At 41.8% G+C, this 27500-nt stretch overlaps 3 protein-coding genes across 4 annotated transcripts in view; 1 reads left to right on the plus strand and 2 right to left on the minus strand.

The window, feature by feature from the left end:
• The window catches only part of ccdc78 (coiled-coil domain containing 78), a 20280-nt gene extending 611 nt beyond the window's left edge, over positions 1-19669 (minus strand). The window contains exons 1-13 of the mRNA XM_037537295.1: positions 19576-19669; positions 18545-18655; positions 17776-17862; positions 12770-13102; positions 11994-12047; positions 10450-10532; positions 9976-10054; positions 6708-6833; positions 4489-4676; positions 2717-2891; positions 2599-2627; positions 1297-1360; positions 1119-1219 (exon numbers count right to left, since the gene is read on the minus strand). Of these exons, the coding sequence (XP_037393192.1) occupies positions 1119-1219; positions 1297-1360; positions 2599-2627; positions 2717-2891; positions 4489-4676; positions 6708-6833; positions 9976-10054; positions 10450-10532; positions 11994-12047; positions 12770-13102; positions 17776-17862; positions 18545-18655; positions 19576-19647 (1502 nt within the window). The 5' untranslated portion in view covers positions 19648-19669. The remainder of the gene's footprint in view (positions 1-1118; positions 1220-1296; positions 1361-2598; positions 2628-2716; positions 2892-4488; positions 4677-6707; positions 6834-9975; positions 10055-10449; positions 10533-11993; positions 12048-12769; positions 13103-17775; positions 17863-18544; positions 18656-19575) is intronic.
• A 1065-nt stretch (positions 19670-20734) lies between these two features.
• On the plus strand, positions 20735-22438 carry LOC119263069 (tctex1 domain-containing protein 2). The gene is made up of 2 exons (XM_037536899.1): positions 20735-21084; positions 22260-22438. Exons 1-2 carry the CDS (start codon positions 20735-20737, stop codon positions 22423-22425), a joined length of 516 nt encoding a protein of 171 aa, XP_037392796.1. The 3' UTR covers positions 22426-22438.
• A 755-nt stretch (positions 22439-23193) lies between these two features.
• ift140 (intraflagellar transport 140 homolog (Chlamydomonas)) overlaps positions 23194-27500 on the minus strand; it is a 91892-nt gene continuing 87585 nt past the window's right edge. For both annotated transcript variants that reach the window (XM_037537009.1, XM_037537010.1), the window contains 4 exons: positions 27034-27246; positions 25724-25890; positions 24340-24481; positions 23194-23683 (listed from right to left, as the gene is read on the minus strand). In XM_037537009.1, the coding sequence (XP_037392906.1) occupies positions 23465-23683; positions 24340-24481; positions 25724-25890; positions 27034-27246 (741 nt within the window). In that variant the 3' untranslated portion in view covers positions 23194-23464. The remainder of the gene's footprint in view (positions 23684-24339; positions 24482-25723; positions 25891-27033; positions 27247-27500) is intronic.

Here is a 27500-nt window from a genome sequence, read left to right on the forward strand (position 1 = left end):
TCACTTCCGTGGCCACAGGTGTATAAAGCCGAGCCCCTCGGCCTGCAGACTGCTTCTACAGACATTAGTGAAAGAATGGGTCGCTCTCAGGAGCTCAGTGAATTCCAGCGTGGTGCCGTGATCGGACGCCACCTGTGCAGCAAGTCCAGTCGTGAAATTTCCTCACTACTAAATATTCCACAGTCGACTGTCAGTGGGATTATAACAAAGTGGAAGCGATTGGGAACGACAGCAGCTCAGCCACGAAGTGGTCGGCCACGTAAAATGACAGAGTGGTCAGCGGATGCTGAGGGGCATAGAGCGCAGAGGTCACCGACTTTCTGCAGAGTCAATCACTACAGACCTCCAAACTTCATGTGGCCTTCAGATCAGCTCAAGAACAGCGTAGAGAGCTTCATGGAATGGGTTTCCATGGCCGAGCAGCTGCATCCAAGCCTTACATCACCAAGCGCAGTGCAAAGCGTGGAGTGCAGTGGTGTAAAGCGCCGCCACTGGACTCTAGAGCAGTGGAGACGTGTTCTCTGGAGTGACCAATCACGCTTCTCCGTCTGGGAATCCGATGGACGAGTCTGGGTTTGGTGGCTACCAGGAGACGGTACTTGTCTGACTGCGTTGTGCCGAGTGTAAAGTTTGGTGGAGGGGGGATCATGGTGTGGGGGTGTTTTTCAGGAGTTGGGCTCGGCGCCTTAGTTCCAGTGAAAGGAACTCTTAAAGCTTCAGCACCAAGAGATTTTGGACAATTTCATGCTCCCAACTTTGTGGGAACAGTTTGGGGACGGCCCCTTCCTGCTCCAACATGACTGACCACCAGTGCACAAAGCAGGTCCATAAAGACACGGATGAGCCAGTTTGGTGTGGAAGAACTTGACTGGCCTGCACAGAGTCCTGACCTCAACCCCATAGAACACCTTTGGGATGAATTAGAGTGGAGACTGTGAGCCAGGCCTTCTCATCCAACATCAGTGTCTGACCTCACAAATGTGAGGTGTGAAGGCAGACGACCGAATACTTTTGGAAATATAGTACATATATATATATATATATATATAGACACACACACACACACACACTGAGGTCATCTTGGGCTGTTCTGTGTTCCTGTGCAGGTGTGTGGTTACCTGCCCAGGTGATTGTCCACATACTCCTGCAGCTCACACACCTGCTGCTCCGCCAGCACCGCCCTGCTCATCAGCTGCAGCCGCTCCCTCTCCTGCGCCTCCTGCAGGACAAAACACGTAGATTACGTGTGGAACGATGGCAAGGTCAGTCTAAACATGAGGAACTGGTCAGGTTTACCTGTGTGGTGTTGGCGGCGTCTCTGAGCTGATTCCTGATGTCAGTCCAGGCCTCCTCGCTCAGTCTGCATAACATTTAATAAGCGTTTAACGGACGTTATCTCAGACATCACCACACTCAATCAGCCAAGACATGTTCGGCGTCTGAATATTGCTTCTTTGTCTATAAACACAGACGAAAGCAGCATCACCAGCTAGAGGCGGACGATATTGATCACGATCGTGATAAATTACACCACAATATGCTATTCTGAAGATATCATAGACAGCAGTACTTAAGAACGCTGACCAGCTGCATGTTTGATTACGAAGAGAGCATAATTAGTCCGGTTTATTGTGAATTTTAGAATGAAAAATAATTGTGCTCAGTTTTTTTTTGTTTAAATGTGGCACTATTTTTTTCCTCAAGTACAGAGAATTGAAGCATCTTAATATTAAACATCTGACACATCAGCCGATCCTACTGTCTGCATTTGGACCATTTTTACTGCCAACATGCGAATTGGTGGCCTTCCATTGCGTGCTAGCTACATTAGTTTGTGCTAAAACTAAAGAAGCAAATTTCACCAAAGTTAATCTGTTAACCGTCGCCCCATTTTTGCCTGAAATGGCATACCCAAAGTAAAGGGGGCGCTGTTCACACAGACTCTGGGCTCCAGTCATGATCCTAGAACAGTTTGTGTTGGTCATCCTCTAGTCCTTCATCAGTGGTCACAGTTCGCTGCCCACAGGACGCTGTTGGCTGGATATTTTTGGTTGGTGGACTATTCTCAGTCCAGCAGCGACACTGAGGTGTTTAAAAACTCCAGCAGCACTGCTGTGTCTGATCCACTCAGACCAGCGCAACACACACTAACACACCACCACCACGTCAGTGTTACTGCAGTGCTGAGAATGACCCACCACCCACATAGTACCTGCTCTGTGAGGGTCCATGGGGGTCCTGACCACTGAAGAACAGGGTAACAGAGTATCAGAGAAACAGATGGACTACAGTCTGTAACTGTAGAACTACAGAGTGCAGCTATACAGTAAGTGGAGCTGATAAAGTGGACAGTGAGCGTAGAAACAAGGAGGTGGTCATGATGTTTTAACTGATCAGAGTATCTTGCATATGAGATGATTGTAACTGCTGTGAACGATGGATTATTATAAAATGTTTTGCAGGAATGGAATCCTGAGATTTCAAGCTCTGTAATGGTATATTGCGAACGCTTCAAAGAGCCAGTACCAGTACAGTGTTTTAGAACAGGTTGTACACTTGGAGTATAAATATGTTCTGCTGAACCGGGTCAGCACTCACCTCTGAGAGGGCTGCGACAGCACTGACACCTAAAGGAGAAAAATGATCATATGATCAGCAGTGCTGTACGACACACACACACACACACACACACACACACACACACCTGTAAACATACCTGCTCCTGTGTGGCCCTGAGCTGCTTCTCCAGCCTCTCTTTGTCCTCTCTCAGCCTCTGTAGTTCTCTCTCAGTTTCTCCTCTCATCTCTGACTCTCCAGGGCTGAATGTGGCCTCAGGCGGTCCTGCCTCTAAACCATGGTCGGCATGGGCCAGGATCTGCTCCCGCTGCATTCTGGCAAAATGGACCTGCACTTATTTAAAGCTAGCCTTATATACGTGTGCTGGTGTTCGTTGCATTAGCACATATAAAGTTAACAATGTTTTTACCTCCTCCTATATAGTTACCATTGTGGAGATGGTTACAGTGATGTGGGTTTGGGCCAGTTTGACTAAATTGTCTTTTAAACAAAACAAATAAGTACACTATAGTGATGAAGATCTGTTGAACATCTTTAGGATGGGTTGTAGTGATGGAGCCCCACTGAACACATTTAAGCTAATTTGGACTGATAAAGCTTTGCTGAAAACGTTTGGGACGAGTGAGAGAACTCTAACATCTTTGAGTTGGAGTGATGAAGCTTCATTGACCATCTTTTGGATGAGTTGGGGTGATTAAGCTCCATTGAACACCTTTGGGATAAGTTGTAGTGATGGAGCCCCATTGAACATCTTTGGGATAAGTTGTAGTGATTGAGCTCCAATGAACACCTTTGGGATGAGTTAGAGTGCTGAAGCTCCACTGAACACCTTTGGGATGTGTTAGAATGATGGAGCTCCATTGAACTTCTTTTGGATGAGCTGGAATGTTGGAACTCCACTGAACACTATTGGATGAGTTGGAGTGGTGAGGCTCCATTGAAAACCTTTGGAATAAATTAGAGAAATATCTGAACATCTTTGAGTTGGAGTGATGAAGCTGCATTAACCATCTTTTGGAGGAGTTGGAGTGATGAAGCTTCATTGACCATCTTTTGGATAAGTTGGAGTGTTGGAACTCTATTGAACAACTTTGGGATGAGTTGGAGTGCTGAAGCTCCACTGAACACCTTTGGGATGACTTGGAGTGATTAAGCTCCATTGAACAACTTTAGGATGAGTTGGAGTGATGGAGCTCCACCGAACACCTTTGGAATGAGTTGGAGTGATGAAGCTCCATCGAAAACCCTGGGGATGAATTGGAGTGATGAAGCTTCATTGAACAACTTTGGAATAAATTGGAGAAATTAAGCTTTTCTGAAGAATCCTTGAGCTGGAGTGATGAAGCTTCATTGACAATCTTTTGGATGAGTTGGAGTGTTGGAACTCAACTGAACCCATTTGGAATGAGTTGGAGTGATTAAGCTCCATTGAAAACCCTGGGGATGTGTAAGAGTGATGAAGCTCTATTGAAAACCTTTGGAATAAATTGGAGAAATTAAGGTCTTCTGAACACCTCTGGGATGAGTTGGAGTGACGTTTGTGATGAAGAACTAATCCTCCAACATCATTATCTGACCTCACTAATGCTCTCATGGCTAAATGCAATCAAATCCTCACATTATTCATTTTTACTTGATGACAAAAGGCAAACTCTTGATTTTAATAAAAAATCTGAGATGACCAGGTCTCTGAATGCTTTTAGACATATAGGACTGGTTTCCTGGATCAGGATTATTACTTACCCTAGACTAAAAGGGATTTTTAATACGGAATCACCAGTGATATTAAAACATAGCTGAAGACTAGGCTTAACTCATGTCCATGAAAATCAGTCTATAGAGTATATATAACATCTGTGGAGGTTAGGGAACCTACATAACATCTGTGAGTACTTCTATATAGAAGTATACCTGTATGCAATAAGCAGCTGTTGTTGCGCATTGTTGAGTTTCTGAAGGCGTCTGCGGTAGTTTTTCACAGTGCTGGTTAGCTGTTCCTCTCTGGAGCGATAAGATCCCCTCACCTCCCTCAGCATAGAGGCTACAAACTCTTTCAGATGCACGGTAACATCACCCTCACCCACACCACGAACACACTCCTACACAAAGAGAGGGATGCAAGTTTAAAAGTACTATAAATAAATTAACTACAAATAAGCCACTTGTAGCTCCCTGATGCCCTAAAAGCAACATAAAGCTATAACAATTCAAAGTATTTCTACTGCCTGAAAAGTCATTAAGAAATGGCAGTTGAGTGAAAATTGGCAGTCGAAGCAAAATCTGGAAGACTAGGAAACTCTCAGATACACTATATTTCCAAAAGTATTCACTCACCCATCCAAAGGTGTTCCAAACACTTCCATGACCACAGGTGTATAAAAACAAGCACCTAGGCCTGCAGAATGCTTCAAACTTCATGTGGCCTTCAGATCAGCTCAAGAACAGCGTAGAGAGCTTCATGGAATGGGTTTCCATGGCCGAGCAGCTGCATCCAAGCCTCACATCACCAAGCGCAATGCAAAGCGTGGAATGCAGTGGTGGAAAGCGCCGCCACTGGACTCTAGAGCAGTGGAGACGAGTTCTCTGGAGTGACCAATCACGCTTCTCCGTCTGGAAATCCGATGGACGAGTCTGGGTTTGGCGGTTGCCAGGAGACGGTACTTGTCTGACTGCACTGTGTCGAGTGTAAAGTTTGGTGGAGGGGGGATCATGGTGTGGGGTTGTTTTCAGGAGTTGGGCTCGGCCCATTAGTTCCAGTGAAAGGAACTCTTAAAGCTTCAGCACCAAGAGATTTTGGACAATTTCATGCTCCCAACTGTGGCAACAGTTTGGGGACGGCCCCTTCCTGTTTCAACATGACTGCACACCAGTGCACAAAGCAGGTCCATAAAGACACGGATGAGCCAGTTTGGTGTGGAAGAACTTGACTGGCCTGCTGTGTCTGATCCACTCACACCAGCGCAACACACACTAACACACCACCACCTCATCAGTGTTACTGCAGTGCTGAGAATGACCCACCACCCAAACAGTACCTGCTCTGTGAGGGTCCATGGGGGTCCTGACCACTGAAGAACAGGGTAACAGAGTATCAGAGAAACAGATGGACTACAGTCTGTAACTGTAGAACTACAGAGTGCAGCTATAAAGAACACCGGACAACTGTTAAGCATGGGGGTGGATCTATTATTCTTTGGGAGTATGTGGTTGCATACAGGAACTTTTGCATGGGTAGACAGAATAATGAATTCCACTAAATAACGGCATATTATGGAATCACATGTGACACAGTCAGTCAAAAAAACTGAAGCTGTAAAGAAGCTTCTCCAACAGGACAATGATCCAAAACACACCTCAAAACCCACCACTGAACCACTTAAAGAGACCTAAGCTGAAGCCTTTCCAATGTTCCTCACAGCCCCCTGACCTGAACATCGTTCAAAATCTGTGGGTAAATTTTAAACATGCTGGGCGTGCAAAGGATCCTGCTGAACTACAAACGCTCCCCAAGGAAGAGGGGGAGAAAATTCCTAAAACAGAGACAGAAAGACTTCTAGCTGGCTACAAAAAGCGTTTGCAAGCTGTGAAATCTGCCAAAAGGGGTCTTACTAAGTACTGAATTGGCAGGACCACATTTTTGCACATGACACAAATATTATGTTTTTTTTTTTTTGGATTTCAAGTTAATCAAATAAAGAGTAACAGGACATTAACATTCGCAGTGTTTAGTTCACATTTCACTTTCAAAAGTCAATTAAAGATTCCTTTTGTCAAGGGTGCCCAGACTCGTTATGTGTGTGTGTGTGTGTTCTTGTAGTGCTATACTTGTGAGGGCCCCATGTCCTCACTGCGATAGGAATATATGAAATTAGTTCTCGAGTGAGGACATTTTGATGGTCCTCGGTTGAGCACGAGTTGCTTTCACCACAATTACTTTTTTATTTGAAAACTAAAAGAGCAGAACAGGTGGCTTTTGGATACTGAGAATAGGGTTTGGTTTAGGTTTAGTATTTTTTAGCTACAGTAACACAAAAATCAGTAGAAACCTATGGACATCCTCATATATATATAGCAAGACAAACGTGTGTGTGAGTGCGTGTGTGTGTGTGTGTGTGTGTGTGTGTGTGTACCGTGACGTCGTGTATGTAGTGCGTGAGTCGTGCTCTGTACTCCTGGCTGAGCTCCTTCAGGTGATTCTGCAGTCTGGAGTTTTCAGCCTCCACCTCCTTCAGCTGGAACTGAGAGCTAATCAGAGCCTTCACACAGACAATCAGACATGTGAAAGATACAGCAGCGCCCCCTGGTGGAAAGCTGCTAATAGACAGTTAAAGGGGCACGTCATAACCAGTAGAACAAGAAACTGTCATCTGTCGAAGTGACAGCTTGGCAGAAGAGACCACAGCTTCTCCCTTATTCTCCAAACTGACCAGATCTATTCGGCGTTTGCTTCTTTAATGTGTTTCTGGAGCCACGAGGCTGAAGTAGATAACAAGTAATGGAAGCATATACCCACAAATAAGCATGGTGCTAATTTTATGCCTAAATCACTACACACTTTCCTCAAACTGTGTGCGGCTGTTCTGTTCTGCCTAATAACTGTATTTATGTGGACACACCTGGGATTCCTATCTGTGTTTAAGGGCACTAATGACTGCTGTAGCGTGTTTAATAATACATGCATGTTCATTTTTGCTAAATAAACTGCAGTGTCTGTTCACCAGGGTTTTCTGTTAGGACTCTTATTCTGTAGGTGGGGCTAGCCCGTGACTGTGTTCTGTGTTCTGTGTTTTTTTGTCGAATGCTTAATTTATTTCCTGGACACAGAACAGCATAAAACATTTTAACACAGCTGTTTTATTTCTAAGAGCTTTTAAACTCGAGTTATAGGAGTTTAAAATGGTGCTTTGCGTATAATCATGACGTCAGTGAGCGTGAACAGCCAATGAGCTGCTCTGCTCGCCAAACAAATCAGCGCTCAGTAGCAGTAACGCTAACCAATCAGAATGCAGTGGTGTAAAGCGCCGCCACTGGACTCTAGAGCAGTGGAGACGTGTTCTCTGGAGTGACCAATCACGCTTCTCCGTCTGGGAATCCGATGGACGAGTCTGGGTTTGGCGGTTGCCAGGAGACGGTACTTGTCTGACTGCATTGTGCCGAGTGTAAAGTTTGGTGGAGGGGGGATCATGGTGTGGGGCTCTTGTTCAGGAGTTGGGCTCGGCCCCTTAGTTCCAGTGAAAAGAACTCTTAAAGCTTCAGCACCAAGAGATTTTGGACAATTTCATGCTCCCAACTTTGTGGGAACAGTTTGGGGACGGCCTGGTTTTATTCAACACTGATTGAAAGAATCGTTCATTTATAATATTTAAATTAAATAGAACTAGTTCATTTACTTGTGATCACATGAAGTCATTTTGTTAAGTTGAGCTGATGAGCCATTTTTACTGTCAACAGTATGTTGGTCATTTTTCTTCTAGTGCCCAAATTGTGATTTTGAGGCTTTACAAACTTCCACAAAGAACTCCTAAATTCTAGTCCACAGATCATTTCATAAGCTGAATGCTTACAGTAGAACACTGCCTGGTACCTACAGGCCACGAAATCTCTAGAAGCCAACTGCAGCATCCCTCAGCCAGATGACACGGGCTTGTTTACGCGGTTGGTAAAAACTGACGCAGGCCGATGACAAGAAAGTGTCCGAATTCAGATTCATTCATGCATTTTCTGGACTTGCTGACTCGGGGAGGAGGACGCTGTCTAAGCTGCAGGCCATTACGGACAGTGGCTGGATGGTGATGAGACACAGGAGCTCATTCAGTGCAAGACTCATTCTACTGAAATGACCACAGAGGGCCACAGGAGGTCATTCTTACCTGTGGCCATCAAACTCTAGAACTCCTAATAATAATAATTACACAATTCATTTTTCTTAATTATGTGTGCAATAACTGAGAGGTGCAATAATTTCAATTTAAGATCAAATAAATCACATCTGTGTAGCGCAGTACTAACGAGGGAGTGTTTACGAGTGTGACGGGTCAGTTTCAGCCTCAGCTGTGGACTGAAGTTCATCAGCACAGCTAAAACAGTAAGAGCCATGTTGAAGCCTGAGTGTTGTCCATACGTTTGTCCAGTTTTAAAGGCTAATGTGTGATAATTGGTGTACATGAGCTTCCACTACTTATTAGCCATATCACACCAAACTTCACACCAAACAAGTCTTGGCTGATCGACCAAATCTGGGGAAGCTGGGAAAATCTGACTTTCTGCTGAACTCTTTCTGCAAAAGATCATTTTATACACTGTATGTGGGTCGTTCTACAGAAGCGTCCACTTTCCTGTCTCTCCATACGAGTCACTGGTGTTCCTGATCCTCATCGGTGTTCCTCGTAATAAAGGAAACACCAGAGACGTTTTTAATGATCAAAGCATTTTACAGAACATCAAACCACACGCTGTCCATCAGGGACCGTCCACTAAAATATGGAATTTAATCCATTTGCGTTTCTATTTTTTCACAGTGACCTCAGAATAAAGTCGGTCACACCAGTGACGTCAGCTAAACGCTTCATATGAGATCATGAGCTGAATGAGAAGATCTCTGAGAGCTGAGAGACGCAGTGGACTCACCATGAGCTTTTCTCCATAGATCCTCAGACAACAGGTCAAAGGAGGTCGAGTGACGTCATCGGCGTGACTTTTATTTCAGAATAATCAGGTTTTTGTTATGTGGTAACAAAGGTGACACGACTCCTGGGGACTTTTATTATATATTTTATAGTGGTTGGTTAGTGTAGTGGGTAACACCTCTGCCTTCTACACTGTAGACTGGGGTTCAATCCCCACCTGGGCAAACACCCTACACTATACCAATAAGAGTCCTTGGGCAAGACTCCCAACACCACCTTGGCCTACCTGTGTAAAATGATCAAATTGTAAGTCACTTTGGATAAGAGCGTCAGCCAAATGCCGTAAATGTAAAATAATATTTATTTGGTGTTTTCTTTATGTCATTTAAACCATATATTTCACAGTCATGTAGAGATTATTGCCGTTAAAATGGCAGAAAAACGTGTTTTTCTTCAAATTATGGCCTCAGCCTTTACACACGACTGAGGGGACGAGCTCTTCTGCAGTGCTTGGAGTTCTAGATGATTAATTTAAAAACCAATACTGTTAAATTGAGGCTCAAGAAGGTGAACTTGTTAAAATAACATTGTTTTATTTTAAAATCTAAATAAATTGTAACCCTGACATGTTTTTTTTTTTTAAGTGTAATATATCCATAAATGCTAGGGACACAAAAATGGATGTTTCTGTAGAATGACGTGTGTGTGTGTGTGGTGTGTGTGTGTGTGTGTGTGTGTGTGTGTGTGTGTGTGTGTGTGTGTGTGTACTCACGGCTGACTGCTGGGCTAGCTCCTGCTGTGTGTTGCGGATCGCTCTCTTATTCTCCTGCAGATCTTTTCCCATAGACACTCTGAGATGATCAAACTCACAGTCACAGGTCACAGAGTCAGGTTTTTTTGATCTGTATGTTTTCTTACGCAAAACTTTAAACACAACGATGACACTTTTAAAAACGAACTTCTAGCTGAAAAAGTCCACCCCCTCCAGAGGAAACAGCAAAATCTCTTTTTTTTCTGCACATTTTTGTGTACAGTTGTCTTTTCTTTATATGTTGGAAAAGTAAAACATGTAATATAAGTTGTGCTCTAACTTTTTCACAGGCCACAAAAAGACAAACACCATCGGAATCATGTGTGATACGTCCGCTGGACCCCAGGAAGAACAGCGACTATCGCAATAGCAGCTAATGGAGACCCTAAAAATAAACAAATAAACAAATAATGTACTGCAGCCAGTGAGTCTCACAGTTTCTCCTCCAGTCGTCTTTGCTGTTCTTCATAACTCCTCCTCATCTTCTCTAGCTCCTCCCTCAGATCATTCTGGGTCCCCTAGAAGGGATGAATACATGCACACAGGCAGAGGCATTAAACACACGACTACACCAACCCAAACCCACCTGACCGTGAAACTGTAACACTGTTTCTCTGCGCTGCAAGTCTTTTTGCTCTTTAGCTCTTACACAGTCAGGGCCATAAATATCTGGACAACGACAAAGTTATTGTTATTTTAGCTGTGCACCACAGCACACACTTTAAAAACGGTATAAAATACAACCTAAAATACTTTGAATGATATACTTTGAATACTTTGAATTTCCCCTCAAATGAGCAGAACGTGTGTTTTATGATCTCCACATTTCACTACATGCTCACAATTTACTGCTGAAGGCCAAAAATCTCCGACGCTCTTTGTGTTATTTCCTAAAAGTGATGTTTCCAGAGCAGATCACTGAAGAGACGCCGTCTGTTTATAGTTTAGAGCCCAGATTTGGGGAAAAGCGGGTCGACTTTCAGTAGAAAAACAAACTGAGTTCAGCTTCTTTTATTATAAGGGTTTAAAACGACATCACCGTCTATTAGACTGGAGAGAAGAGCTACAGCCTCACACGACGCCCAGCTTCTGAATGGAGCTTATGGAGTATGAACGTTATGGAGAACATGACCAAGAGCGTTTTGGAACCACCGGTGGTGCCGAGGAGTTTAAGAGGCTACGTTGAATAAGACTAGTCCAGTTGCTTGTTACCACATGGAGTAGATCTGATGAGCCACTTTTACAGTGCAAGTGAAATCATATTTTCGAGAAACAATAAAAGGCCGTTATTCGGACGTCACACCCCGAGCCTGTTTACATCTTACATCGACATGCGTCTTCGGTGATCAGATCATGCTCAGATTTGTCACCCTGAGGACGCATTTGTGATCGGATTACGATCGGGTCACAAACCACATCTGGAGGTGGTCAGAGACGGATCTTTCCCACATTTAACACATTTAAACAGGATATGTTTTCATATCTGTAACAACCACAGTGGTGGTTTAATGTAAGTCAATGGAACCAGAATTTTTCCCAGGTCATTTTGGGTCATTTCTTTTAGTCCAGGGTAACAAATCTTCTCAAATCTTTTCAACGTGAAAAATGTAGGTACGAGGTTTTCTTCTGACTACGGCGATACGCGCCGACTCTCAGGTGGGAGAGTAAGCAATGAAACGAATGATGGGGGGATACGCGAGGCTGAACTAGCCACAGACCAACGGCCTTCAGGCACCCAAGGCCGATGAAAGCGCCTCAGCCGGGACTGCGAACTCGTATTAATTAATAAACATGAAACACGAAGCGCTCGTTAATGAAAGGGGTAAAGAGGCTCGCTGAGCTGAGTCTCTGAAATGCTCATCTTTTCTTTGTACTTGATCCATCGTTACTCAGAGCTCTAGCACCAGGAATTAAGCCCCGGCTTTTAGAAACAACAGCACATTTATCAGCTGCAAGCACAGAAGCGTGAGTGTCCTTACAGGCCGAGTGTTGGTGTGTTTATCTGCAAACGGACCTCGGCTCAGCTCCTCCGGCTGAAACAGACACACATCCAATCAGAGAACATACAGGCAGGTAGACTGAATACGTGCTTCAATTAGTGATGCAACTCATTATTTTAATGCTGGTAATGGAGCTGGAGCACCCGAGTCTCATCTCACTCTCAAGGCCGAGAACTTGGTCTTCTCTCCACATCATTTGGAGTGGTCAGGACCCCCATGGACCCTTCAGAGCAGGTGGTGGTGGTGTGTTAGTGTGTGTTGTGCTGGTCTGAGTGGATCAGACACAGCAGTGCTGCTGGAGTTTTTAAACACCTCAGTGTCGCTGCTGGACTGAGAATAGTCCACCAACCAAAAATATCCAGCCAACAGCGTCCTGTGACCACTGATGAAGGACTAGAGGATGACCAACACAAACTGTGCAGCAGCAGATGAGCTGTCGTCTCTGACTTTACATCTACGAGGTGGACCGACAAGGTAGGAGTGTCTAATAGAGTGGACAGTGAGTGGACACAGTGTTTAAAAACTCCAGCAGCACTGCTGTGTCTGATCCACTCAGACCAGCGCAACACACACTAACACACCACCACCACGTCAGTGTTACTGCAGTGCTGAGAATGACCCACCACCCAAATAGTACCTGCTCTGTGAGGGTCCATGGGGGTCCTGACCACTGAAGAACAGGGTAGCAGTTAAATTCACGTTTAGGTTGATGCTGCCGTTTCATTTGTGACCGGTGGGCAGAATGCGTCCCTCACCCTGACTCTGTGGTGCGAGACCCTGCTGAGCAGCGCTCGGACCCTCTCCACCTCGAGTGTGTGTTTGTGGGCGCGCTGTTTCTCGCGCAGCAGTGTGTCGTGTGTGTGTGCGAGCGTCAGCAGCTCTTCGCTCAGCTCGTCTGAGTGTGTGATCTCCCGCTCCAGAGCCTCGCTCACACTCAGGAAGTTACTCTTCAGGGCTGCGTACTCCTCCTCCAGCTCTCGGCCCTGACCCCGAGTGACCGCTAACTCCGCCCTCAGGGACTCGGCCTCCAGCTTCAGCCGCTCGCGCTCCGCCTCCACAGACGAAATCACGCCGTCCTGGGACAGCACCTGAGCAGAGGCGGAGCTTATGAAGGACAGGTGTGCGTCGCTGTAGTCTGGGGAGTCCGGGACACTCAGCCGGCTGCGCTGATACCCAGTAATGCTGGAATTCACACCTGAATGCTTTTCATTTACTATCAATTTAAATCATTCCCTTTTATATTGAGACGTGTGGCCCTGGACTATAATTAATAACTGAAGGATTTTTATCAGTTTGTGAATAATTTATGGTTGTTAGGGAAACATTTATAATAATTACTGAACAATTCATAGAAAATAATTCAAAGTAGCCGCTAAATAATCAATAGTAATCAATGAATAATTCATATTAATAAACGAATAATGTATAGCAGATACTGTATAATAATCCATATTAATTACTGAATAATTTATATTAATTAGAGAATAAATCACAGCAGATACTGAACAAATCATATTCATTACTGAACAATATACAGTAATTAGTGAATAATTCACAGTAGTTGGTGAATCATTCACAGTAATTAGTGAATAATTGACAGTAGTTGTTGAATAATTGACAGTAGTTGGTGAATAATTGACAGTAATTAGTGAATAACTGACAGTAATTAGTGAATAATTGACAGTAGTTGGTGAATAATTGACAGTAATTAGTGAATAATTGACAGTAGTTGGTAAATAATTGACAGTAGTTGTTGAATAATTGACAGTAGTTGGTGAATAATTGACAGTAATTAGTGAATAATTGACAGTAGTTGTTGAATAATTGACAGTAGTTGTTGAATAATTGACAGTAGTTGGTGAATAATTGACAGTAATTAGTGAATAACTGACAGTAATTAGTGAATAATTGACAGTAGTTGGTGAATAATTGACAGTAGTTGTTGAATAATTGACAGTAGTTGGTGAATAATTGACAGTAATTAGTGAATAACTGACAGTAGTTGGTGAATAATTGACAGTAATTAGTGAATAATTGACAGTAGTTGGTGAATAATTGACAGTAATTAGTGAATAACTGACAGTAGTTGGTGAATAATTGACAGTAATTAGTGAATAATTGACAGTAGTTGGTAAATAATTGACAGTAGTTGTTGAATAATTGACAGTAGTTGGTGAATAATTGACAGTAATTAGTGAATAATTGACAGTAGTTGTTGAATAATTGACAGTAGTTGTTGAATAATTGACAGTAGTTGGTGAATAATTGACAGTAATTAGTGAATAATTGACAGTAGTTGGTGAATAATTTACAGTAGTTGTTGAATAATTGACAGTAGTTGGTAAATAATTGACAGTAATTAGTGAATAATTGACAGTAATTAGTGAATAATTGACAGTAGGTGGTGAATAATTTACAGTAGTTGTTGAATAATTGACAGTAGTTGGTGAATAATTGACAGTAATTAGTGAATAATTGACAGTAGTTGGTGAATAATTTACAGTAGTTGTTGAATAATTGACAGTAGTTGGTGAATAATTGACAGTAATTAATGAATAATTGACAGTAGTTGGTGAATAATTTACAGTAGTTGTTGAATAATTGACAGTAGTTGGTAAATAATTGACAGTAATTAGTGAATAATTGACAGTAATTAGTGAATAATTGACAGTAGTTGGTGAATAATTTACAGTAGTTGTTGAATAATTGACAGTTGTTGGTGAATAATTGACAGTAATTAGTGAATAATTGACAGTAATTAGTGAATAATTGACAGTAGTTGGTGAATAATTGACAGTAATTAGTGAATAATTGACAGTAGTTGGTGAATAATTTACAGTAGTTGTTGAATAATTGACAGTAGTTGGTAAATAATTGACAGTAATTAGTGAATAATTGACAGTAATTAGTGAATAATTGACAGTAATTAGTGAATAACTGACAGTAATTAGTGAATAATTGACAGTAGTTGTTGAATAATTGACAGTAGTTGTTGAATAATTGACAGTAGTTGTTGAATAATTGACAGTAGTTGGTGAATAATTGACAGTAATTAGTGAATAACTGACAGTAATTAGTGAATAATTGACAGTAGTTGGTGAATAATTTACAGTAGTTGTTGAATAATTGACAGTAGTTGGTGAATAATTGACAGTAGTTGTTGAATAATTGACAGTAGTTGGTGAATAATTGACAGTAATTAGTGAATAACTCACAGTAATTAGTGAATAATTGACAGTAGTTGGTGAATAATTTACAGTAGTTGTTGAATAATTGACAGTAGTTGGTGAATAATTGACAGTAATTAGTGAATAATTGACAGTAGTTGGTGAATAATTTACAGTAGTTGTTGAATAATTGACAGTAGTTGGTGAATAATTGACAGTAATTAGTGAATAATTGACAGTAATTAGTGAATAATTGACAGTAATTAGTGAATAATTGACAGTAGTTGGTGAATAATTGACAGTAGTTGTTGAATAATTGACAGTAGTTGGTGAATAATTGACAGTAATTAGTGAATAATTGACAGTAATTAGTGAATAATTGACAGTAATTAGTGAATAATTGACAGTAGTTGTTGAATAATTGACAGTAGTTGGTGAATAATTGACAGTAGTTGGTGAATAATTGACAGTAATTAGTGAATAACTGACAGTAATTAGTGAATAATTGACAGTAGTTGGTGAATAATTGACAGTAGTTGTTGAATAATTGACAGTAGTTGGTGAATAATTGACAGTAATTAGTGAATAACTGACAGTAGTTGGTGAATAATTGACAGTAATTAGTGAATAATTGACAGTAGTTGGTGAATAATTGACAGTAATTAGTGAATAACTGACAGTAGTTGGTGAATAATTGACAGTAATTAGTGAATAATTGACAGTAGTTGGTAAATAATTGACAGTAGTTGTTGAATAATTGACAGTAGTTGGTGAATAATTGACAGTAATTAGTGAATAATTGACAGTAGTTGGTGAATAATTTACAGTAGTTGTTGAATAATTGACAGTAGTTGGTGAATAATTGACAGTAATTAGTGAATAATTGACAGTAGTTGGTGAATAATTTACAGTAGTTGTTGAATAATTGACAGTAGTTGGTAAATAATTGACAGTAATTAGTGAATAATTGACAGTAATTAGTGAATAATTGACAGTAGGTGGTGAATAATTTACAGTAGTTGTTGAATAATTGACAGTAGTTGGTGAATAATTGACAGTAATTAGTGAATAATTGACAGTAGTTGGTGAATAATTTACAGTAGTTGTTGAATAATTGACAGTAGTTGGTGAATAATTGACAGTAATTAATGAATAATTGACAGTAGTTGGTGAATAATTTACAGTAGTTGTTGAATAATTGACAGTAGTTGGTAAATAATTGACAGTAATTAGTGAATAATTGACAGTAATTAGTGAATAATTGACAGTAGTTGGTGAATAATTTACAGTAGTTGTTGAATAATTGACAGTTGTTGGTGAATAATTGACAGTAATTAGTGAATAATTGACAGTAATTAGTGAATAATTGACAGTAGTTGGTGAATAATTGACAGTAATTAGTGAATAATTGACAGTAGTTGGTGAATAATTTACAGTAGTTGTTGAATAATTGACAGTAGTTGGTAAATAATTGACAGTAATTAGTGAATAATTGACAGTAATTAGTGAATAATTGACAGTAATTAGTGAATAACTGATAGTAATTAGTGAATAATTGACAGTAGTTGGTGAATAATTGACAGTAGTTGTTGAATAATTGACAGTAGTTGTTGAATAATTGACAGTAGTTGGTGAATAATTGACAGTAATTAGTGAATAACTGACAGTAATTAGTGAATAATTGACAGTAGTTGGTGAATAATTTACAGTAGTTGTTGAATAATTGACAGTAGTTGGTGAATAATTGACAGTAGTTGTTGAATAATTGACAGTAGTTGGTGAATAATTGACAGTAATTAGTGAATAACTCACAGTAATTAGTGAATAATTGACAGTAGTTGGTGAATAATTTACAGTAGTTGTTGAATAATTGACAGTAGTTGGTGAATAATTGACAGTAATTAGTGAATAATTGACAGTAGTTGGTGAATAATTTACAGTAGTTGTTGAATAATTGACAGTAGTTGGTGAATAATTGACAGTAATTAGTGAATAATTGACAGTAATTAGTGAATAATTGACAGTAATTAGTGAATAATTGACAGTAGTTGGTGAATAATTGACAGTAGTTGTTGAATAATTGACAGTAGTTGGTGAATAATTGACAGTAATTAGTGAATAATTGACAGTAATTAGTGAATAATTGACAGTAATTAGTGAATAATTGACAGTGTATTCTAAGCCACCATCACTGATTAAAGTGAGTATTAATGATGATGTAATAGACTAATATAATAGCCCAGCTGTTTTGAAGGGTTTTTGCGTGAACTGTAAACACATACATGATTACATCGTTCACTTTTTAAATCAGGCACATTGCAGGACAGCCAATCAGAACAGAATTCATTTAGTTATATGAGTCTTAAAGGAACAGTAACTCAGCCTGTTTCACGCATAAAAAGAGGTTTGAAAATGGTCTTAAAAATGAATCATGATGGTAATAAACCCACATCATTAGTGGACTTCAGAGGAGAAGATGAAACAGAAGACAAATACAGAGCAGCGCTTCAGCCAGCTGTCATACTTTGGCCTTCAGTGTGTGTGTGTGTGTGTGTGTGTGTGTGTGTGTGTGTGTGTGTGTGTGTGTGTGTCACCTTATTCTGCAGCTCAAATATCTCTTCCTCATATTTCTCTCTCAGTTTATTGGCTTCAATCTGTGAATCCACGAGATCTCTGGAGATCTGCAACACACACATGACCATGTATCCAACAGGAACACACACACAACCTTAAAGATGAGTTAAGTGACCCTTATTAGTCCCACAGCGGGGAAATTTCACCTCCGCCTTTAACCCATCCAGCCCACGACTGCTGCACAGTAATGAAAGGGAACAATAATAAAGTCATTCAGGTGGTTTGGTGTGAAGCGGGTCAGACGTCTTTACAGTGGTGGTGATGGGAACCAGGCGTCGTTTTCTTTGGGGACTATTTTGCCTCAGAACACCCTGCATGTCTCCCTCCACCATGAATGGATTAAAAAATAATAATTAAACAATGGTTTTAGGTCGTAAAACGAAGGGTCTCAGACATCAGCCAGTGTACTCATAACCATCTCATGTAATATCTTTCTGTGAGGAGCTTTTAGAGGTGGACGTCTGGTTCCTATCACCACCACTGTGGTGACTCTGTAGGCTTTTATCTAGAACAGAGCGTTTCACACCGAACCGCTCTGGACCGCTCTGTTCACATCTTAACCGTTTCATTATGTAGAAATAATAAATAACAGTATGAGTAGATTTAAAAATGCTGTGGTTTTGTACCATTTTCAATTTTCCCTGGAATTCCACACACTGTCCCAGCATTTTTGGAATTGGGGTTGTACATTAACAGCTCTGAGGGTTAAATGACTCGTCCTAAGCCCACCTTCAGCTTGTCCTCCTCACTCTGCACTAGTTTGTTGGACAGGTCTGTGGTGGAGGAGGCCTGTTGAGCCACTTTACTCTGGAAGGAGCCCAGCTTGCTGCGTAACTGCACCTGCAAACATCACACCTCAGCCTTAAAGTTCACCATGAAACCGGCCCGTCATATCACAGTGGGAGGCTGTCACTGGGAAATGCTCTGAAATCTGAATGGTGATAGAGTAACATGCACTGAAAAGGTTTAATACAGTCAACCTGAACCCAAAATGGCCTTTTTCACCTTGTTGGTTCGAGTTCCTGATCATTTTAAAGGGCCAATATCATGGAAAACAGGGTATTTCTCACTTTCTCAATTCAGCATGTAAACAATGTCAAAGCTTCAAAAAGTACGGTCCATTTCTCAGACCAGACAGTCCAGAAACGGAAACTAAGCTCAAACAGGCCGCTTTGAATTAGTTGTTTTTGTGATGTCATATATCCGCCTATTGAGCCCTGTTTAGCTCCGCCCTCTTGCACTGAAGTTATAAGGCGTGTTTCAGCTCTGAGTGCTTTTTGAGTAAGGCTCAATACAGAGTAGCCAATCAGAACAAAGCTCATTTACATATATCAGTCTTAAATCATACAAACGTCATATATGGATCTCAAGGAAAACAGTAAAATACAAAATAAACATTGGTTCATTATTTTTTCCTAATCTCCTCTAAAAAAAAAAAAAAAAAAAATCAATAATTATTTTTTCAGTTCCTGAGTTGAGAGATGCTGAATGGAGGTCATGAAGTCTCACTGCAGTTCTCTCTGTTACTCAGTAATTCAGTAAGTATACTTTCGTACCTCTACTGAAGCTGTTACTTCAGATACTTTCACTGTTGTCCTTATTTCACAGCAGGAGGACAAAACTGCTCTCCACGCCTCTGGATTCCAGACCAGAATCAGTGCCAAACCAGCAGCTCTTACACTGATTTGGTGTTTTGTTTATCAGCGAGAGTCAAACAGGCCACATTCAGAGTAAAAAGCTTTATAATGAGATTATCTTACGTTCTCTTCGGTCAGAAGGCGGAGGTGTTCTTTAAGCTCATTAGCTGAGCTCACTTTTCCCTCAGCATCCATCTCCTGCTGTACCGGCGTCTCCATAAACACAGCCGTGTTACTGTGACCACAGGCCACACCTGCTGACCAGCTTCACTTAGCAACCACCAACTTAAAAGAGTGTCCAATGTCTCCCTAACAAGCACATTTATTAGAGTTTCTAACAGTTTTCTTTGTTTTGTTAAATGTGTATTAAAAAAAACCTAGGAAAGTGAAACTAACCTGAATCTATTCAACATATCTGTCAATTCTCATTTTGAGATTGGTGTAAAAAATCAAATAAAATGAGATTATTTCGCTTATTTCTACACCTTTTTTTTACTTGTTTGAAGTTATTTATTATATATTGTCAGATTATCTCTCTGCATTGGGAGATTGTTTGTTGCAAGAAAGTGCTTGAAACAAGAAACCTTATCTGCCAATACAGCAAGATAATCTGACTTACTGAAATCACCTAAAAAAAGAAAAAAAATTGAGAAATAAGTTAAATTCCCTGAAAATGTGCTAATTTAGTACAGTTAAAATAGTGTTATATTCAGCTAAAACTGATTTAATACAGTTAAAACTGATTTGATAGTTAAAATAGTGTTATATTCAGTTAAAACTGATTTGATAGTTAAAATAGCGTTATATTCAGCTAAAACTGATTTAATAGTTAAAATAGTGTTATGTTTAGTTAAAACTGATTTGATAGATAAAACTGATTTGATAGTTAAAATAGCGTTATATTCAGTTAAAACTGATTTAATAGTTAAAACTGATTTGATAGATAAAACTGATTTGATAGTTAAAATAGTGTTATATTCAGTTAAAACTGATTTAATAGTTAAAATAGTGTTATATTCAGTTAAAACTGATTTGATAGTTAAAATAGTGTTATATTCAGTTAAAACTGATTTGATAGTTAAAATAGTGTTATATTCAGTTAAAACTGATTTGATAGTTAAAATAGTGTTATATTCAGTTAAATAACAGATTTAATACACGATTTTAGAAAATCCGTTAATGTTTAAATTCAAACAGAGCTCTGAGCGCGTGCCGTGTGCGCCCTCGCGCGGTGACCGTTGGCGGTCAGTGAGGAGCTCCGTAGAGAAGCGGAGTTTTAGGGATGGAGCCGAGGTCGGAGCGCCGGTTGAGCCTGGGCAGGGGCCGCCGGGAGAGCCTGTGGGGGGGCCGCAGGGAGAGCCTGTGGGGGGGCCGCAGGGAGAGCCTGTGGAGGGGTCAGGAGGAGGAGGACTCGGCCCAGGCCGGGTGGAGAGGCGGCTTACGGCCCAAACTGGCCAACACGTACAGACTGGAGCCCCTCCATCCTTTCGCGCCCCACCTGCTGCGGCAGAGCGCAGAGGAGCTGATGGGGGCCTTCGGGGACCTGCAGTACCAGCAGGAGACCTGCAGACGGCTTGCCCGTCGAGTCGCTGACCAGCTGCTGGCTTTGGCCAAAGAGCAGGAGTTTGACAGGTGAGTCATTCAAGACCAGCATTAGCGCACTGTTAGCTTCTTGTTCGAATTTTCCGTTCCACCTTAAATGTTGCGGCAGTTACAGCCTGGCTGCCCCAGGCGTTATAGTAACTGCAGCGCCATTTAAGGTGGAACGGAAAATTCGAACAGGAAGCGACCTTCAGCCTCGGCTGTTCACTGGAAGTCTTTATTATCATAAACTGTAGTAATATCTGTTTGTGTGGCATCTTTCAGGCTTAGAAACTGAGCTAAGAGCTAATTAATGGGTCGCACTTAAAGGTCTAAAGGCTTTAAAAGGTGGACCGCACTGCTTTACATACAGAGGACGGAGTTAGCATTAGAGCTGAACTACACATAGGTTTACATCCAGTTTCAGTTTTGTGTTCCTGACCTGAAGATTCCACACGTATTGAAGGGCACCTTCACCAAAATTTGTTTGAGGTGTAATCAGAGAGGTTCAGAGGGTTTGGTGTGAAACGGCTCAGACGTCTTTACAGTGGTGGTGATGGGAACCAGGCGTCGCCATGACTACAACACAGATACAGACACTTTATTTACCATCCAGAACCACCAGAGAACCTACACGAGTCTTCTGAGCTTATATGGAATGTTGATGATGGAAAACAGTGGAAAATCTGGAATAATGAGTTTTCTTTGGGGACTATTTTGCCGCACAGCGCCCTGCATGTCTCCCTCCACCATGAATGGAGTTGAAGTTCTCTAAACTCTCATAAAACAGCGTCTCAGTCATCAGGCAGTGAATTCAGAACCAGTTCATGTAGGAACTTTCTGTGAGGAGCTTTTAGAGGGACGTCTGGTTCCCATCACCACCACTGGGAACGGCTCTGACTCGGTACGTTTATCTAGAACCGAACGTTTCACACCAAACCACTCAGAACCGCTCTGTTTACATCTTAACATGTCTCTGCAGAAATAATAATAATTTAATAATATTTGATCACTTTTCATATCGTCACTGTAATATCCGACAGCCTGATTTAACACTGAATTTCATACGTATTGTCCAGCCCTAGTATTTAATACCACCGCCCCGGGTGCACTACAATACTGCACTACAATCAGTAACTATCCCTCGTTGCTGTACCGTATGTTTTAAAGGAATACTTGCACTCTGCTGCTGATCTGAAAGGCGGTCTCTTGGTGGTCTGTCTCAGGTACAGGTACGCAGTGCAGGTGTCTGTGGGTCAGAAGCTGGGTCAGGGTGTCAAACTCGCCAGCAAAGCACTGTGGGACCACGAGAAGGACAGTTTCATCACCCTGAGGTATGAGAACACGTACCTGTTTGCTGTGGGAACCGTGTTTGCCCTCTACATGGACTGACACTTCGGCTTCACGGCGGAGAGGTTCCTTCTTCGCTGTTATGTTCTCTATATTAAATGTAAACATATTGATTCAAGTATATTTTACCGTGTCTGAACTTCACGCCCACTAACGTTTCAGCTTCACGCTGTAGAGGCGACTACATACGGCTCACATACTGACAGTAGCCAAAGGCACACTCACAAAAAAAGATGGTTCTTCAAGGGTTCGTTAGTAAAGACAGTGGTTCAGTAAAGAACCATGAACACTTGAATAACCACGCTGCCGTGCTCTCAAACCCTCGCCGGCACACATTGAACCTGGGGATATGCTGGCTGGTGAAGGATGCACCGGTTGGATACCCAATAAGTTGCCCCGCCCCTTACTTAACTCTAATGCATCTGATCCAGCCAATCAGGAACGCTGGAGGAGGCTGATTTGCTTGAGCAGGTGTGGCAGACTGTGGTTTGAACTAGGCTCTGCAGGAAGGCAGCTCTCCAGGACAGTATATACCATGCAGTATGTAGTATATCCATCCATCCATCCATCCATTTTCCAAGCCGCATTCTCCCTCAGGGTCGCGGGGTTTGCTGGAGCCTATCCCAGTGGTCATTGGGCGGAAGGCAGGATACACCCTGGACAGGTGGCCAGTCCATCACAGGGCACAGTATGTAGTATAGTAGTATGCTATTTTAGGTGCACCCTGTAAGTGTTTTGTTTTTTACTGTAAAGTTTTCTACATTAAAATATATGTAAATGTTTTGTATGAAAAACACCAAACCAGCAAGATTACAAATAGAAAATGATTTATTAAAATGAGATTTCTATACAGGCTATTATATAAAACATTACATATCCATTACATTCATTTGGAAAATGTAGAAAACATCTTTGAAAAAAATAACAGACAATCCAGTCACACACACGGACAGCTGACCTCGCAGTGTGTGTGATTCCTGAAGGCATACACACCAGCCAGTCTGCTTAAGGCAACAGTGAACCAAAGTGGTACCTGAACGTTCCCCTGAACTTTGTGTTCGTGTGATCGTAACGCTCCCTCTCAGTCGTCAAGGTTCTCGTCCTCCTCCACCTCTTCCTCCTCGTCCTCCCCGTTGTGTGCGAGTGTGTTGTCTGTGTCTCTGCGAGTGTGTGTGGCGTCTCCGTGGCGGAGGCGGATCCCGGCGGCGTTCTGCAATGCCTCCAGACTCTGCTGACTGACGTATAAACCCACGTTCACTGATGGGTACAAACGCCTCAGCTCCTCCAGACTGGCCCACGCCTGCACACACACACAGGGACAGAAATACACACCCATGCCTATACTTTGACTACATACCTCTGTTTACATTCACACTGGCCATTTTATCACAAACAGCTTAGATCATGTTACCGAAACGTGAACAGAGCGCGCTTTAACGGTGAGTTTAAAGGTTAATTAGTGAAAATGTTTACTGTTTGCAACCAAGACCATCAGTTGCCACCTAGGCTACGTTTACACAGCAGGTAAAAGTGGCCCAAATCAGACTTTCTCAACAAATCCAAACAAAACATTTTTTTTTTGTTTGGCTGTTCAGATTATCAGATTATCAGTCTGAACAGATCCGCTCCCAAACCGACCCGCATGCACAAAAGGACTAGTGGGTCCAGGAGTTCAGGGATGGATCACAGCCTTTTTTATGGACTTTGTCAAGGTCACGGTTTTCTCTTCTAGAGTAAGGAGAGTCAATTTAGCCGTCCATCACCTCTAGTTGCATTCGTGTAGAGCAGTGAAGCCAGACATTCTGTCCCGAATATGACGGCCACAACAGAAACATCACGTGACGGAAATCCCAGGATAGAACTGAATACTTACTGTATTATTATTAACACACTGTTATAACAGTTCCACACACACACACACACACACACACACACAGTTCTGTTTGTGTTCCTGACCTTCTGGTAGTTTCCGTGTTGGCATTGGTGCTCAACAAGGAACCCGAACACATCACCGACTCTCACTGCAGGGTCCAGGTCATCCTCCTCCAACAGAGACTCGCACTCCAACACCGCTGCTGCTGGATCCTCCTCATACAGTCTACACACACACACACACGCACACACACACACACACACACACACGCACACACACACACACACACACACAGTTTGGGTTTGATGCGATGTCTGTAGCCAAAGTGATTCTAGAAAGGAGTTCACCGGTTGATAATTGAACGTAACAGCTTGTACATCTGTTTCATGTGATTTTGGCCAGATGCAGCCAGGTGGACAGATGTTGCTATAATGGTCTAACGTAGTAAAAGTAAACCTCGGGGAATAAACTTGTTTCTAAAGCTTCTACTGGTAATTATGATGTTCATGCACAGCCTGTAGGCCAAGAACTCGCTTTTACAATAATGCTGGCAGCACATGAAGGCAGTGTGTGGATACTGATCAGTCTGCTCAACTGACGGAGTTCAAAACACATTTGGCATTTTACCTGATCTTGGACTTTAGACTGAAATCCCTTTGCTCTGAGTGATCCTATAAGATAATTATGATTATTTTATTAAAACTAAGGATTGAACGTTCCATTCAATGTGACAATCAAGTCAGTACTAAAACTCATTTGGAGTAGAACATGAACACAGAACACACAGCCAGTTCATGACCAGCAAACACAGCTGAGAACAGCTGTTCACACATAAAACCATCAGATTTTTCATTATGACGCTAAAAAGTGCCGAGCTGCGGAAAATATGAGGATTCTTGATGTTTCACACTGATTTTCAGACTTTGGGACACATTTACTTCAGAACAATGGGAATTAACTGCTCACCATGTGGCCATGAGGGACAGGGATGCAGCCTCACTTCCCTGCTCTGAAATACAGGGGCTGATCGTGGCTTAAAGAGGCCCCACCTATAGACTAAAAGTGTTTCGGTAGGGACATGAAAACATGGAACAGCTTTTTTTGGAATAAAGTTTTTTATTTAAAAATAAACTCATGATACACCTAAATCTTTCAATTTCACTTTAAAAGAAACTGAAAGGATCTTTGATAAAATATCCAAACTTTTGGGTTTGGGTTTGGGACAGACTCCTCCCAATAGAAAGTATCTAATAGGTATATATATAGCTTATTACCATCTTTATTAATGCCTTGGGTTTATATAGATCATCCTGTAATCCTTGTAAATGATCTAAGATCTGAATGCTTCACTGCTTTTTAAACACTTTTATTTTTACTAGTCACTAACAGTGATTTGGTAGAATGGTTTATATATGTGTGCGCGTATGTCTGCGTGTGTGTGTGTGTGTGTGTGTGTGTGTGTGTTACCTGCGGGCCTGTATGAATCTCTTGATGAGAGCGAGTCTCTGTGTGAGCTCCGCGAGCCGCTGGTCCGTCTCGTCTCCGCTGCGGCTCTTGGCTTTGTTCAGACACTTGCACGCCTCAGAGAGAGCACCAAACGCTTTCTCGTAGTTCTGATAGTCGTCTATCTCCACCTACATGTACAGGCAACACATGCAAAACACACACACGGGGCAAATTTACAATAAAACGTCACCGAGTTGTTACTTGGTTAACTTTCATCATAAAAATCTCCAGTGAAAAGTGAGCTGTGAGCTGCATCTGCGAGTTCTAATGCACGGTAGTAAGATATTAGTTTATATCTACTAACTGAAAGCAAACAAAACACATTACAGCATACATATTATATATATATATATATATATATATATATATATATACACATTTACATATATGAGTTGGTAGGAAGTGCCCCACCCACCCAGCTGAAATGAGGAGTTTGTCTGTTCGTGCTGGTCAGAGGTAGGTTAGGGAGAGTGGTAATGACTCTTGGATGTAATGTCATTTCTATCAGAGTCTATCTTATGGAAAAGAAAGCGAATGAGAATGTACTGAATTAATCCATGAGGTTGTGCTTGTATGAACAGGTAAGGAACTCCGTATAGAGTGAATAATGTTCTTAACAAGCAGAAGCATCCAGGCTAGAACTACCCAGCTAATGAACAGGTTCTACCCACAGGCTGGCAGGCTTCTGAACAAGCTTTGAAGCTGTGGGTCCGTCCCCGACTACCACTTCACTCCGTCACTCTGTCAGTGTTATTTATTATACTAAGTCACTTTAGGACCCTCAGCACCGCAGTAACACTGATGTGGTGGTGGTGTGTTAGTGTGTGTTGCGCTGGTCTGAGTGGATCAGGCACAGCAGTGCCTTTTTAAACACCTCAGTGTCGCTGCTGGACTGAGAATAGTCCACCAACCGAAAATATCCAGCCAACAGCGTCCTGTTGCCACTGATGATGGACTAGAGGATGACCAACACAAACCGTGCAGCAGCAGATGAGCTGTCGTCTCTGACTTTACATCTACAAGGTGGACCGACAAGGTAGGAGTGTCTAATAGAGTGGACAGTGAGTGGACACAGTGTTTAAAAACTCCAGCAGCGCTGCTGTGTCTGATCCACTTGTCCACTCTCTAGTATTGCTGCTACAAGCAGTCGATGTTGATTTATGTGGCTGGTGAACGCTGAGTGCCTTTACCGCTGACTACTAAACTAATCCTCCTCCTCCAGTGTGAACAATGATGTAGCTACCCGGTTCGGTCACACACGTTCTCCATACCTGCGCACAGGCTTCATAGAACCCAGCTAGCAGGTCCAGAGCTCGTCCTTTGGTGTAGAAGCTGATAATGTTCTTCATTATTTCCGGATCTTTCCTCCAGTCCAGAGACTGCAGGTAATTAGCAGCCATGACATAAATGTCCCGTTGCCGGGAAACTCCAGCGAAAAATACGATCTTCTCCGTATCACCTGATTTCAGCAGCGCCCGCATCGCCTGCAGCAACACAAACAGGACGAAACACAGAGCATGAAGCTAAACGTGTGAACCTCATGATTCAGTGCATTCTACAGATGTGTGGTGAATCCTGGGGCTTACAGGAACTTCTTAACTCTGACATGACAATTTCAGCATGGCCTGAATTTAGGACAGAAGCTATTACAGAATAACAGCTCTTAAGTTTCTAATCTGATCATTAACTCCAGATCAGAAAACAGCATCACACAAACATCCTAACTAGACTAAACCGC

The sequence above is a fragment of the Pygocentrus nattereri genome, chromosome 3 (assembly GCF_015220715.1).
Source record: "Pygocentrus nattereri isolate fPygNat1 chromosome 3, fPygNat1.pri, whole genome shotgun sequence".
Classification (NCBI taxonomy): Eukaryota; Metazoa; Chordata; class Actinopteri; order Characiformes; family Serrasalmidae; genus Pygocentrus; species Pygocentrus nattereri.

What these genes read in the sequence shown, in the direction of transcription:
- LOC119263069 (XM_037536899.1), top strand. Translation starts at nt 20,735, where the DNA reads ATGGAGCCGAGGTCGGAGCGCCGGTTGAGCCTGGGCAGGGGCCGCCGG. An exon ending in AAAGAGCAGGAGTTTGACAG is followed by an intron (nt 21,085 to 22,259) that starts GTGAGTCATTCA and finishes GGTCTGTCTCAG; the next exon opens with GTACAGGTACGCAGTGCAGG.